Source organism: Athene noctua, chromosome 5 (genome assembly GCF_965140245.1).
Source record: "Athene noctua chromosome 5, bAthNoc1.hap1.1, whole genome shotgun sequence".
In the NCBI taxonomy this organism is placed as follows: Eukaryota; Metazoa; Chordata; class Aves; order Strigiformes; family Strigidae; genus Athene; species Athene noctua.
The window spans coordinates 48,643,112-48,657,139 of record NC_134041.1 but is presented as its reverse complement, the minus strand read 5'-3'; the positions used below and the strand labels follow the sequence as shown (position 1 = coordinate 48,657,139).

Below are 14,028 nucleotides of genomic sequence, written 5' to 3'. Positions count from 1 at the left end.
GAGGACACTCAGATTACTTAAAGGAAGCTGTCAAGGCAAGAGCCTATCCAAGAAATAAGATTTTTCCTTCCATTCATATCTTGAAAGGTGTAACGTAAGACTAGTTTTGCTTTACAGATGCCTCTACTTGTTCCTGCTTACTGGGGCCAAGTTATTTAGCTTCCCCCAAGTTTCTTTTCAGAATCTGAATACATATCTCCAAACTATCACCCCTTATGCATTATTTCTAACTGCTATTTGACCCGTAAGGAAAGCCTGAACTCCTTGCAGGATCATGTTAATTTATTCATGGACTAATTTAATCTCCATAACTTTCCTTAGAAATAAAAACTCCTCCCTGCCCCCAAGTAACCATTCTTCCACAATTCCACATGGCACTTGGCTAGGAAAAGCTGTGACAATAGCAATAGCCACATAATCCCTTTGCTCCAATTTACAGCCAGCTTAAACTCCTGATGAGACATCTTTCATGGACATGCTCTCAGGAGAAAAAGGATACCACAGTTATCCTACTAAAATTCTGACATTTTCCACAGCTATTGGGGAAAACAGAAACTGTTTAAAGAATGCATCACACCTTGATGTTGCCTTTGAGGAAGGTCTAGTCATGCCATATCAGTTGCAAAAATCTATGTTGGATCTTTAGTGCACTGAAGAAAATGTCAATTACACAAAACCTGGAGATGTTCTGAGACAAGGATATCTGAGGCTTACTTCATAAAGAAACAAGGTATACTATCTGTATCACCATAGTCATCATATGAGGGCTATAAATTTAGAAACAACAGGCAGAGAGAATATGAAAATTAAGGTCATCTGGAATATCACTGTATTTGTATTTTTAAAGGAAGATAATTTTAATGGAAAGAACCCTTGACTAAGCAGAGATATTTTTTTTAAGATACAACAATTCCCCCTTTTGTCATCATATCACATTACAAACTTTTCCCCAGTTTAATGAGGAGAAAACCAAAAACATATTTCTCTCTTTAAAAGTGTTTGAGAGGATTTGGTTAAGTAACACTCATTTTCTGATGTTCAATCAGAACTTCTAATACAAGAACTTGTATTAAAATCATGCTATATATGATGAATCCCACAACATACTTCACAAAGCCCTGGAATTAGATGTGTAGGTTGGTTACAACCAGGGCTTCGCAGACCAAAAGTCTAATACCTTCTTAACAGAAACTCATAAAGGTCTTGCAAGAGCATACCTGCACCCCCTGTTTGGTATATTTGGATCAAAACCTGCATTCTGTTACACACAGAGAAATCCAGGGCTATGGAAATGTTTATTACATCCGTTGCCAAAACTCTCTCTTTGTAACATGCTATTAAAACCCATGTGCAGCTCTTTGTAAATTCAAAATCCCACACGCATTTGACAAGCAACCACACCTAGCCAGATCTGAGCTCCTCTGTAGCACTGTCAGTTTAGACAACTTACGCCTGTGGGCAACAGTTCAGAGGTACATAAGGAACTCCAGCTACAAACAAGTTATCCTAATTCTTTAAGGCAGTGGGAATTCTACGCGGCTGCCCCGTTGCACACATTTTTCATTAGCCGAGATAAGCCTGACACATTTTAGACCTGCATCTGTGTCTTTATTCTAAGGGATTGGCATTTGCCATTCCAAGTCTGAAGTGGAGATTTTCAAAGGTAAAAACAACTCCTGGGCTCTTGCCCACTACAGACTTCTCCCACCAAATCTGTATTTGAATCACAGGAACAAACATTTCTTCTGCATTCAGACAGATTTGCAAAGTTGAAAGTCTTTCAAAAGATTGGAACGTTGTAGGAAAAACACAAAATTGGCAGAATTGCTCAAGGAGTCTGCAGTTTGCCTATGATTACTTTGTTTAACGTTAGAATTATTTCATGACAGTCATAAACATTAGATGCTCAATTTTTTAAAAGTCAAATTATGTAAAATGGTAAGTATCTGACTTACTAGAAGTTACTAGAACTGCTGAATTAAAATATAAATGTACTACTACAGGACTGGTAAAATTTTTGCTCTGTTGTTGGACTTAACTAACTCACAGCAAGCTTTAACGTTGAGCTATGTAAGATATTCAACTCATGCCAGGAAAATTTTATGTTCCATAATACTGTATGGTCAGCAAAAAGAATATCACAACTCCAGTAAAATTAAGGATCTCAAATGAGGCTTCTGAAGTGAAATTATTTTGGCAAATATTCTTCTCACAGTTTTTTATCTGTGTTAACTAATTCATCAGTTATCGAAACGTTTTGTCATCTTTGTTTCAACACAGAGTAAAAACAGGAAAAGACCTTCGAAGAAAAAGTTAAAAATACAGAAGTGTTTTCCAGCTAGCTCTCTTGCTGTTAAGTGTATTAAAAGATGAAACCCTCCACCCCCAAAACCCTGAACGAACATTCACAATGCTGCAAACCCTCAGTCATGACTAACCCACAAGAGCAGACCGTTGTAAAATGTTAAAGAACTATAAGTAGATGGAGAATTTATAGCTTCATTATGTCACTGCTTACAGATGCACTTGTTATTTTTAAGAAACTTGAATGAAAGCCTCTCAACGGAAAAGAATATGAAAGAAAATGAACACGATGCTCCCCCACCAGCACGAATAAAGCGGCAAACATTGCAAATGACAGCGGGGACCGCAAAGACGGTCCCGCTTGCCGGGCCGGGGCCGGGCCCGGCGGGCGGCAGCCCGGCCGCTGACGGGTCGCCCGGCCCCGCCGGCGGCCGCAGGAGACCTACCGCGGCAGCCGCGCTGGATGCCGACGGGATGGGCGGCAGTTTCTCTCGCTCCTTTTCCTTCTCCCCCTCTTCCTCCTCTTCTTCCTCATCCTCGCCGCCCTCCTCGGCTGACCGGGGCACCGCGCTGCCCTGGCTCAGCTCCGCGCCCGGCGGGATCCCCGCGCCGGGGCGGAGGTCGGCGGCAGCGGTGGCCGCCGGCGGGCTCTGCAGCGACATGGCCTCTCTCCTCACGGCAGCCCCTCAGCTCCCGCCGGCACTCCGGCGCCCGCGCCCTCTTCTCCTCCTCCCTCCCGCCGCCTCCCGCGCAGCCCCCGCGGGCGCCCCCGGGGCCGCCGCTCCGCTCCGCGCGGGGCCGCCGCGGCAATGCAGCAGCAGCAGCAGCAGCAGCAGCAGCAGCCGGGCTGCCGCCGGGCGCTCAGACACCCCCGCACGGCGGGGCGGAGCGCAGGCCCGCCGCCCCCGCCGCGGCCCCGGCGAGGAGGGGCAGCGTGGGACGCAGCGGCGCGGAGGCGGCCGGCGCCGCCGGACCCCGCTGCCCTTGCGCCCCCTCAGCCACCGCGCCACCTACAGACCGCGGGCAGGAAGAGGGGCCGCCGCCATGTTGTTTATAGGCGGCTCATAGAAACGCGCTTGGCGACGGGGGGCGCCGCGCGGGGGCAGCGGAGGACACGGCTACGGAAACTCCGGAGCGCAGGAAAAGCCGCGGTGCCGGCCAGGCGGCGCCGGGAGAACGGGAATCGGGGCTGTCCCCCGCGCTCTGCGCAGCCGCGCGGGCGAGGGGCTTCGCTCGCCGGGGCGGGGGCACCGCCGGGCCCGGGGGCGGCGGGGATGCCCGGCAGCACCCGCACCCCGCACCCCCCTGGAGCGGTGCTGCCGCCGGCCGCGCTCTCCAGCCTCCCAGCGACGTCTTGCCCGCCGCGGCCCCTGCGAGCGGGGAGCGGCCTCCTGCCGGGCCGCCGGGGGAGGCCGGGCCGGGCCCGGCAGCGAGTAAACACACGAGTAACAAATATTAAACTGCGGTGAAGGGACCTCGGAGTGGGTGCTGGCACGGCGCTCCCGCTCCTCCTTCACACCGGGCCGGTGAGGCGTCTTGCACCGCTGGCAGGGACCGCGCTGGTAGTGACACCTCTCATACCGCCCGGTCACCTCACGGTACCTTCATCGTGTTTTCAAGTCACACACTCCCACGTGGAAAATACAGAAATGAAGCGTAAAAGCTTAGTCCTGTTTCTCTTCTACTGGCAAAGCTAGAGCAGTGCCAGGGCCTGTGCGTTGGCGGGTCTTGGCCCTTCGTTTGGACGGGTCTTGCAAAGCCTGAGGTGGCATCTGCTGTCAGAGCGTCTGTGCAGTAGCCTGGGCTTGCTGAAGCTTGGCTGTAATAATATTTTTTAAAATCATCTTCAGAAGACATGCTATAGTTGAACTGGTTGCAATAAAACATCTAGACTACATGTAACAGCGTATTTGTCCGCAGGGCACTGCCCTACCACATGGCTTGGTATGCAGAGGCACAGGAGTCCTTCTGCATGTGAGGGGTGCCATGTTTGTGTGCGCTAAGCTTCAAAAAATTTAAGCCCTTCAAACCATTAACTGCCAGACAAAACAAGCTGCTTTCAGACCATTCTAATTTTGTGTCTGGAGGAGAGTTCCCCTCCCAGCTTCAGGATCAAAGGAGTGTGAATAGTGTTACAGACCGCTTGAAACAAACCTTCAGAACCGTTTTTCAGATGGAGGTAGGCCACGTGATTGTCTTTCTCAACGCTGGCATTACACAAGTAGCTCCTTCAGTTTGGAGCTGTGGTAAAGATATCTATAAACTGCGTAAAAGCAAAGGCATAATATGTAATGCAGTGTTAATCTAACACATTGAAAAATGCTTTCCCTTTTGAAGGAACTGGCAGACCTGGAGTTTATTAGGTTTCATTAAGAAATTGCTTTTACCAGGTTAAATATAAGAGCTGGTTTTCCAGAAAGTTCATTCCTCACTGTTCTTACTTCCCAGTTGCTCTCAGTGGTTTGCATGAGTAAGTCACCTGCTGCACTTAAACAAAGCCCCCCAAACACTCACTCATCTTTTTCATTTACATGCCAAGAAATAACATAATGACAGTAATTGCAACAACTTCAGTACAAGCAGCTATACACCCAGTGGCAGTCCCCAACTGGAAGTAATTGGCACAGCTGTTTTGTGGAGCTGTGCCAACTCGAAACATGGAAGGTTCTATCTACTCCCTTGTGCCTGCAGAGAGAGATGAAGCAAATGGAAATAGAAATGTAGGAAGGCGAGTATACAAATGAATTCATAATGCTTTTCTTTCAATTCCATTGAGCTGTAAAGGCCTGATTTCTGATAGCTTCAGAAACACTGAAATAGCCTTCTACCAGGATTATTTCACAAAAAGCTAATGCAACATCAAAGACATCAATTTTTACTATCCATATTGTCCCGTGGTATTTGAAGCTAAAGCATTCCGTCGAACCAAACTGATTCAGGTGAATATTTTGACCCATGACAATCATGAAAATAGGCACAAAAGTACTGTTAAAAATTTTTCTTGCAGTTTTTATAAGAGAGTAAAAGGACCACATACTGAAAAAGCAAACACATTTTCCTACTTCTAACAAAGGCAGCATACAACTGGTGCCTAGGGTTTGTAACTGAAAGTATTTCAGTATAATTCATAGATCCACAAGGCAGTCATAGATGTAACCACAGCTAGGAAAGGCATGTCTAAACTGGCTCTCAGTTTGCTAGCACTGACGGATGCTAGCAGTGTGCAGCACTGCTGCATGTAATGAGGCAGTGCATGTAAAACCTGCAAGCGTTTGTTGCTGAAGTGTTAAACCAGGATAGCAGGCAATGGAGCAGTCAGAAAACAGGATAAAGAGCATCTGTCTTGTAAGAGACAAGATTTTTGGGATATACAACATATAAAATTTTGCAAAACTAAACAGAGGCATGCAATGGCCATTTTACAAGACATCATGTTTTTATTGGCCAGATTGACTGGGAGCCTTGACAAAGGGCCGTGCACACTTAATGCCTTTATTTTGAAAGTGTTTGCAGGCTTTTTGTTTGCATCACCTTTCATAATATTCCAGTTCTTTGAGTCTGATAATGTTTTTGCTTACCTCAGTGGTTGCTTTTCCACGCTCAACTGTTATTATGTTTCCTCCTTTATCCCACCAAGGGCCATTGCCTTGATTTTTTTAATTGCTTCTGAGCTGCTTAAAAATCTTAAATCACATAGTACCGTCTACTTCACAGTACTTTTTGGCAAATGGGAGAAAGGTGAAGTTCAATCAAAACCTGTTGCTCACGCCAAGTACATGCTGCCTGGGCCTACACATCCGCTCTGGTTCCTGGATGAGTTTGCAGTCTGTGCTGGACCCCGTGCTGGCACGCCACGCTGCTGGCTCAGATAAGTATACGTACACCCCAGCAGCACCCGGAATAACTACAGGAGGGACATAGGCAGTACGTGACCCTGAACATATTTTCTTGTACTTATAAGAGAACAATCCTGCCTTAGCAGGGTGTTGATCCTTCCAACCAGAAGAAGATGTTCTTGACAACTTATTTTAAAATTGTTCACAAATGTATTTCTTCTATCCAAAGAGTTTGAGCTGTCAGGAAGGGGAAAAAGTCAACGGCACATCTCTGTGCAATGACGTGGCCAGGCACAGACTGCCACTAGAAGTGACAGATGGAAACAAACCAAATGTTAACATTTGTTCACAAATGATTAGTAAATGCTTACAAGTAATAGATACACTCGCAGAGACTGGCATTTAGGAGTGATGCACAGATTAAAAAAAAAAAAAAAAAAGGCTAAATTCGCTGGCTAGTATTTTCATGACAAATAACTGAGTGTACCTCACATGTTCCTCTGCAGTCAGAAGTCAAAATGCAACCATAGCCAAAATCAACCCTGGTTTAATTCAGTAACATTAGGGGTGGGTTTGGCCCATTATGGTTTTTTTTTCCTGGCTCTCAGATGCTTTACTAGCATTTGCAATCGAAGAGTATCAAAGATTCCTGGTGCAAACTGGGATTTCAGGAAGTGAAGTGACCTGTGTCGTTTAGAAAAGGTAGGCTGAATTTACTGTTCACTTGATGATACACTCTCACCACACAGCTATACTTGTCTCTCTTTTATCAAGTAGTACTGTTTCTTTCTCTTCATATTGTTTGAAGATCTCATACAATTCCAAGTATGAAATATTTAGACCATTTAACAGATGTGTGCTTTGCGAGATGGACCCTGAGTGGGCACAAGGGGAAGCACAGGATGGCTGAAACATTGAAAGGGGAAGCAAAGGCTGGAGACAACCCATTTCCTTTCTATGGGAGTAGGAGAGAGATAAATGGTTGGGAGTTTTCCAACACAACAGGTTTTCAGCAAAACATTTCAGTTGCAACAGAAAGACCTGATTCATTGAAATGGAAATGTTTTACAAAGAAGCATCTTTTTCAGTGACCTTTTAGTAGAACTCAGGCAAGATGCCACTGAAATCCACCTGTTACTCTGTTGATTCAGTTGGAGAGCTTGCCATGCTTGCCATGTGAATCATCAAAATCAGACACTGCATGACTTCTGGACTCCCCAGCTAGCTAACTTCTGAGATGCTCTACCCTCCTGTGCCACCTGCCCAAAGTCATAACTATTCTGAGACTGAACAGCCTCAGAGCTTGTAAGGGATGACCCCAATCTCATCCAACCTCCCCTACTGGAAGCCATCCATTTCCCTTGAAGTTGGACTAAGGTATAAATTTGGGGAGTTTTGTCCTAAAGAATCCAAATGACTGTGAATCCAACTGCCATTGCTGACAAGCTAATCCAATTATGTTTATTCTTGCTGGGAATAGGGAATTATGTCAAACTTGAGCTTGTCTTACTCTGTCTGTCAGTCTCTGGATCATATGCCTTCATCTGTGAGAGAGAAAAGCTCCCTCTTTTACAGGAGCACATGTGCAAGGTGCACTCAAACTCTCCTGAGCTAAGTCCACATTATTTCCCCTGTGACTAACATTACATGAACTAATCTATAGCTCTCACTTACCCTTTGGCTGTCCTCCAGTGCTTGGAAAGCCCCATTTTTTAAGGAGTTTATAAACATTTGGAAAAGTGGTGCAAAGAACTCCTCAGCTAATTCATCTGAGGCACTTACATGCAGGTTACCCAGCTGTTGTTTTGTCTTGACGGACACTCAATTATATCTTTCTCTTTGGCAAATGGAAAACTTTTGATCAAAGATACATCATCATATGTGATGCATCCTGCTTGGGCATTCCTAGTATAGAGAAGGAAGAGGTAATCAGCAGATCTGTCTTATCTGCATCATTACATTTGCATTTTGGGTTCCTTGTCATCACTGACTGGTGCAATAAAACATCTGTACCAGCTAACTGTAAAAGGCTCATGGACACTGGTTCTTAGGCAACAGCTGTTTTTGTTAGGTTAGTGATTAACTGGCTTTTTGTCTGCCTATATAAGTTGAATATTATATTACCCTTTGCCATGGAACAGGACCTTTGTGTTGAAAGAAATCATTAGTCTGTATTTTAGAAACACTATGGCTATTTTTGTGAGGTCCAGAGTGAGGTTGTCGGAGATAATGCAGTGTATGGAAACACTAGGAGAAAGACACATCAAGAGAAGAATTCACCAAGTGAAGAGAATGAACTTAGTGATCACACAGCTTCTACTATGGGTTCCATTTCTTCTCTCCAGAAAGTTGGTGATGGTTATTCAGTCTTTAAACTTCAGTTAACTTCACTTACACTCTTACAAGATATAACAGTAGCATGATCTTCCCCAAGGTATAGCAAGGGACAAAAGTTCAGGCTAGAAGATAGCGAGCCCTCTATCTTTCTCATGTCTGATCTGGAAATGATTTTTAAATGAGATACAGACAGATATTAGATACAGAATTTTATGCAATTTCTATTCAAACAAGAAATAAGAACAAGTATGCCATGCTAAATTTAGGAGGTTCAAATGAGGAGGCAGCATACAATGTTTAATTCAGAAAGTTGCTTCCACACCTTTATCATCCTATGACCAATAAACTTGTAAAATACTGTTAGAATTAGGATTTCTGCTAAGCATGGCTTTGTAAATCTTTGCTTACACGTTATCAAACTAGCCTAATTTCTTTTAAAAGAGCACATTCTTGAACTGAAGCCACAGCGAGAGATAAAAATTAAATAATTTCAATATGCTCATCCTCTTGGCTGAAGAGGACTCCGCCGAAGGCAGCGGTGCGGGTGGAGGCGGCGGTAACCGGAGCTGCAGCTCCCTCCAGCGCCGGCACGGCCGCATTTCCAGCCGCCGCGCCGGGGAGGGGAGGGGAGGGGAGGGGAGGGGAGGGGAGGGGAGGGAAGGGAAGGGAAGGGAAGGGAAGGGAAGGGAAGGGAAGGGAAGGGAAGGGAAGGGAAGGGAAGGGAAGGGAAGGGAAGGGAAGGGACCCGGCCTCGGCTCATACAGCATGGCACAGCGCTGCCCTCCGGGATCCCAGCGGCTGGAAATCTCTTATTAGCTCACAGGCATGTTTGACATCCTAGAAATGCCTAGATTTTGAGCTTTAAAGATAATAAACGTGGGATCAGGTCATGTATACCCATAATTTGCATGAGTATCCTGGAAACTGATAGGGCAAATGGCATAGAAAAAATTAATCTCATATGTTAGTTTGGGCAGGATTAAGGGCTAGATGCTTGAAGACTGTTGAGAATTTCACATCTTTAATGCAGTATGTGGTATTCCCTTTGTAATGTCTAAATGAGATGGGTACAGTGCCTGCTCCTTCCAGTACCTTGGTTAGCTAAATAAATGGAGAGATGTCTGAACAACATACAGAGAGGTCTTGAATCCTGAAAGGAGGAAAGGCCTCTGGCAGATGTATAACAATAAATAGAATCAGAGGCCTGGGGCAGTTACTGCCCCTACACGATGAATGGTGCCGTTCTTGCCCATGAATCTCCTTTCCTGCCATGCTTTCCAGGCTGGTCTGTAAGATAAATCAGCTCTGCTTTTAGTCTGTTACTACAAGCCTATGGGAACCCAGAGCGGAGGAGGAGCCTCTCCCACTGTACTAGTGGGGGTGTTCCTGCAGCAGAACAAGCCCTGAGGACAACTCTCCAGAAATTCTGTTCCTCACATGCAGCTGGAGCCAGGTGTGGATCCACCTGTGGATCTGTAGCATGGGCAGTGATGTGCCCCAGCTCAGCACCTGCCCGGGGGGTAGCTGTTGGTTGGGTGCTGCATAAAACAGGGATTTCCTAGGCTTTCCCTCTTCCAGGGCTGCTTTACTTTCTTCCCTGCTCAGGGTAAGTTGTTTGAGAAAGTCAGTTGTTTCACAATGTGTCCCAGGTCTTTCTTCCCTACCTCCTATAAACACCATCAGTTCCAAACCCAGCTCTGCCCCTTTCACAAGATTTTCTTAACTTTCCCACACTGCTATCAGTTGTGAATTCTCCTTGGACACTGCTATAGACCCGCTGGCTGCCTTTCAACAGCTTGCCTGGAGTAGCTGTGAGAGGGAGCAGAGATGAGGAACACTGTGCTGTGCTATCCAGCCACAGACTAAAACCACAGAAGAGGCAGAAAAACTCCCAAGACCCCAAACTGTGCTATAGTGTCAGTATAGGCCCATCACACAGGCATACTGAAATGTTCACCATACCTCTGAGAAGCACACCTGAGGTTTCACAGCAGCTCTGGGGGAAGACAGCAACTTCAGGATATACCCTGTCAGTATGGACTCTGACACCAGAAGCTCCCTGCGTGCCAGCAAGAGGCACCAGAAGCGCTTATGGATCGGATGGGTGCCGAAGACATCCCTGTGCTGTGCAGTGTGGGTGCCATTCAAACACCCTGAATGGTTGGCACGTGACTGCAGACAGGGAACTGCAGTGCAGGTCATGCCAGCATACTCCCCAAGGACCTTGTGAAAAAAATGTACAAAGTAAATAAGATGTGTTTTATGGATACTTTTACATAAATACTCATACTTCCTCAAAACTTGTTCCTTCCTAAAAAGCATATATGCTAGTAAAAACTCCTTGTCTCCAACATAAAGCATAAAACCCATCCCTCAGTGTGTGTGGAACAAAAGGAGTGACGCAAACACAACTAATGCAATGGTGACTGAATTTACTTAATAAATGAACAAATAATGCTGTTTTGCTTCTGTTGTCTTCTGAGGAAAGGTTCATGAAGTGATTAATAATCACATATTCTGTCCTTGCCCCACAAGAATCCCTGTATTTAAAAAAACCCAAACACCAGAGTGTTTGACTCCAGTGGTAGAAACTTTATAAAAGCAAAGCATTGGTGTAGATAATAGGATTGAGATATCAAACTTCTTCCTGAATAATTCTCCTTTAATAAATGTTTTCCCTTTGTACTTTTCCTGCACTTACCTTAAAAAATAAATATTCTGATATTTTTCACAAAGATCTTCACGTCTATGTAATCTCTAATAAGGCCACATTCACTGGAGTCCCTGAGACACATAGTAAGGCAGTAAAGAATCCTGTAGTTACAAACCACTTTTCATATATAAATAAGATATATTAAAACAAACAGCTGTATCAGCTCCCTTTATAAATTATTACAATTCTTTAAACTGAAAACTTTCTACTGAAAATAAATCTGAAAGTGTTTTTCTTGAGACTGGCTTCAGCTCCTGGCTTTGTTGACCAGTGCTGGTAGTGTGAGCAGGACACCACTTTCCTTTTCATTTTGAGTGATGAAATAGGCTCATCCCAGTCACCCACCCCACACTGCTCTACATGACCTCAATGCAAAAAGAAAAGAAGTGGAGCGAAGCTCTTGCTGAGTTTTCTGTGAATACCCTGTTCAGCAGAACAGGCAATAAGGAGATGTGTGTAGATCCTTCCTGTGCCGCAAAGCCTGGATGGGGGCAAGCAGAGGTGCCCCCTCTGGCAGGGTGTAGACGGGAAACTGGGCGAGGATGATTCTTCTCCCTTCAAGGGGCTGAGCTGGCAGCACAAGAACAAGAAAACTGGCTGTGCTTATAGCACAGTCTCCCACATTTTCAGCTGATACTGCAAAATTTACTGTTACTGAGTATAAAGGTGTCTGACTTGCTGGAGAGCATTGCAGGAGTACAGGCTCCTTCCCAAGATAGTGGTGCCAGTTTATAATGTCATTTGTATTCAGCCAAGTAATTCTATTTATAATAACACTTCAGGTGACCCAATCATATACTTGGTAAAGCACTTCTAAAGAAAGAGATTACTTTCTATCTTTCCCGGGTATAAAGTAGTGCGCTATATAAATACTGCAGCTTAACTACTGTCTGTTTTGAGTGTCAGTTAGGATCAGGTAGTGTTTATACGTTCCTAAGTTTTAGCACTTTTTATTCAGGAATTTTCAAATTTGCATCAAGCTGAAACTTGGCATGTAACCTGTCAGCACAGATGCTAGTTTAATTCCAAAAATAGAGTATGTTAAAGCTTTTAAAGGTGTCAAATGGCTTATTTATGCACTGGTTGCAGATGCTTTAGTTTTTTGGCTCTTTCAACTATACAAAAGCTTACTGTATCACCTCTCTCCCTCCTCCATTCTCCAACATTACAGTCCTGAATAGTGAAGAATAAGAAGACAAGCAATCACACTGCAGTAATAATCTAAGGATGGTGTGCCCTGGAAACAGGCATAAGTAAGAGTCATTTCTGGTGAAACAGAAGTATCCTCACAGAGTCACCCACTCCCATTTAGACTTCCTCCAAGGGATTACTATGATCTCCTTCTCCTCCTCTGCAGTAATTACTGCAGAGGACAGGTCTACATCCACCATTATATTTATTGAGTATGTGTGTTAAAGTCCAAGGCATCACAATTCAGAAAACTCATAATAGTGTTGATCACTTATGTTCAGTGATCTACAACACTGTCTGAATGGTAAAAGCTGCCCCTCATAGGATAAACCAACCTAAATATATATCCAAAGGTGAACCCATTTACTCAATTTTGTACAGGTGAAGAAATGCCCTCTTTCATATCCTGAAGTGAATAAACCTGAGCTCTGGTAAAGTAGACAATAAAACCAGGAGATTATAAAACATGGGACCTTTCTTGCAGGATGTCCTGCCAATAGCTGCAGGAAAGAGCAGATCAATGTAAACATGACATACACCCCATTCTTTCTAAGTGCCCTGAAAGATAGGATGGGAGAGATAACAAAGCTAAGGAGGTCCTGCCTAGTCAAGAGATCTGTCTCCAGCACAAGTTTCCATTTGTAACAAATAGAGGCAAAATACACATAATTATTTGCAAGCATGTTTATATATAAATAAACAGTGTCTTGTACTATCATATGTAGGTTTTTGTTAATTTTCTAAGTTTTAAGACTACTTACAGGATGCAGAGGCTGTGGTCAGGTTTCAACTGAACTTGCTCATTTAACATGACCTTCAAATTCATAGATATATTTTTTTCAGTGAGCAACTTACTCTTGGTAGAAGCACTTGTGCCAATACAAGTTAATGTGCATGACTACTTCTTTATTCTACTTCTCTTGGGGAGGCATGCTCCATCTGTTAATAAAGCAAAAAGAATTTGCCACAATGGTTACAGACATTTAAGTTTAGATCCTTTGATTCCACTGAATCTAACTAGACCCAAATATAAATAAAGACCAGTCACAAGATTATAAGCTTGAAACATTTGCTTGTACATAATACATACCCAATGCTCTTTTTTTTTTTTTTTTTCTCTGAGGGTTGGTAGAATTTCAACACTGGTTGACTATACCTCTTTTTAGAGGTTTTCATCAGCAATTTTTCCTCTAAAATTTACTCCATCTAATGTTCAGCTGTATCAAAATAATAGATAATGATACCATATCAAGCTCTATTTTAGTAGCCAAGATTTAACAACACACACCTACAGTACTCATCACATGCAAAGATTTTAGTCCTTCCTGTCAGAATGAAACAATGTGAAGAATCTGAGCTAATTTCCTTGCGTTTCAGACAGCTGTGGATGAGAGCTAATTTATGGTCAGATTTTGAAATCATGCCAGCAGGAGCTTGCTCTTCAAACAGATGCTCCAGTATGCTATTTGGAAGGTCACATATCTCACATCATCATTTGATGGGAACCTGGTCAGAAGTCCCTTCCCCTCCTGCTACAGCTGTCCTTGAAAAATAGCAAACATGTTTTCTGGTCATTGTGTGCTCTGTGAATTATTTCTCTGAAAGCTTACTTACAGAAAACTCAGGGATCTATTTTCTTACCTCCAC

General features: G+C 44.0%; 1 protein-coding gene across 3 annotated transcripts in view; it reads right to left on the bottom strand.

Moving 5' to 3' along the window:
- Positions 1-3,169, bottom strand: part of HECTD2 (HECT domain E3 ubiquitin protein ligase 2) — a 40,782-nt gene extending 37,613 nt beyond the window's left edge. For 2 of the 3 annotated variants that reach the window (XR_012633720.1, XM_074907430.1), the window contains exon 1: positions 2,751-3,169. Coding sequence is in view for 2 of the 3 variants with exons in the window: in XM_074907430.1 (XP_074763531.1) it covers positions 2,751-2,966 (216 nt within the window). In the remaining variant the exon portion in view is untranslated. The remainder of the gene's footprint in view (positions 1-2,750) is intronic. The other variant, XM_074907432.1, reaches the window with a different exon arrangement.
- Positions 3,170-14,028: the final 10,859 nt, after the last annotated feature.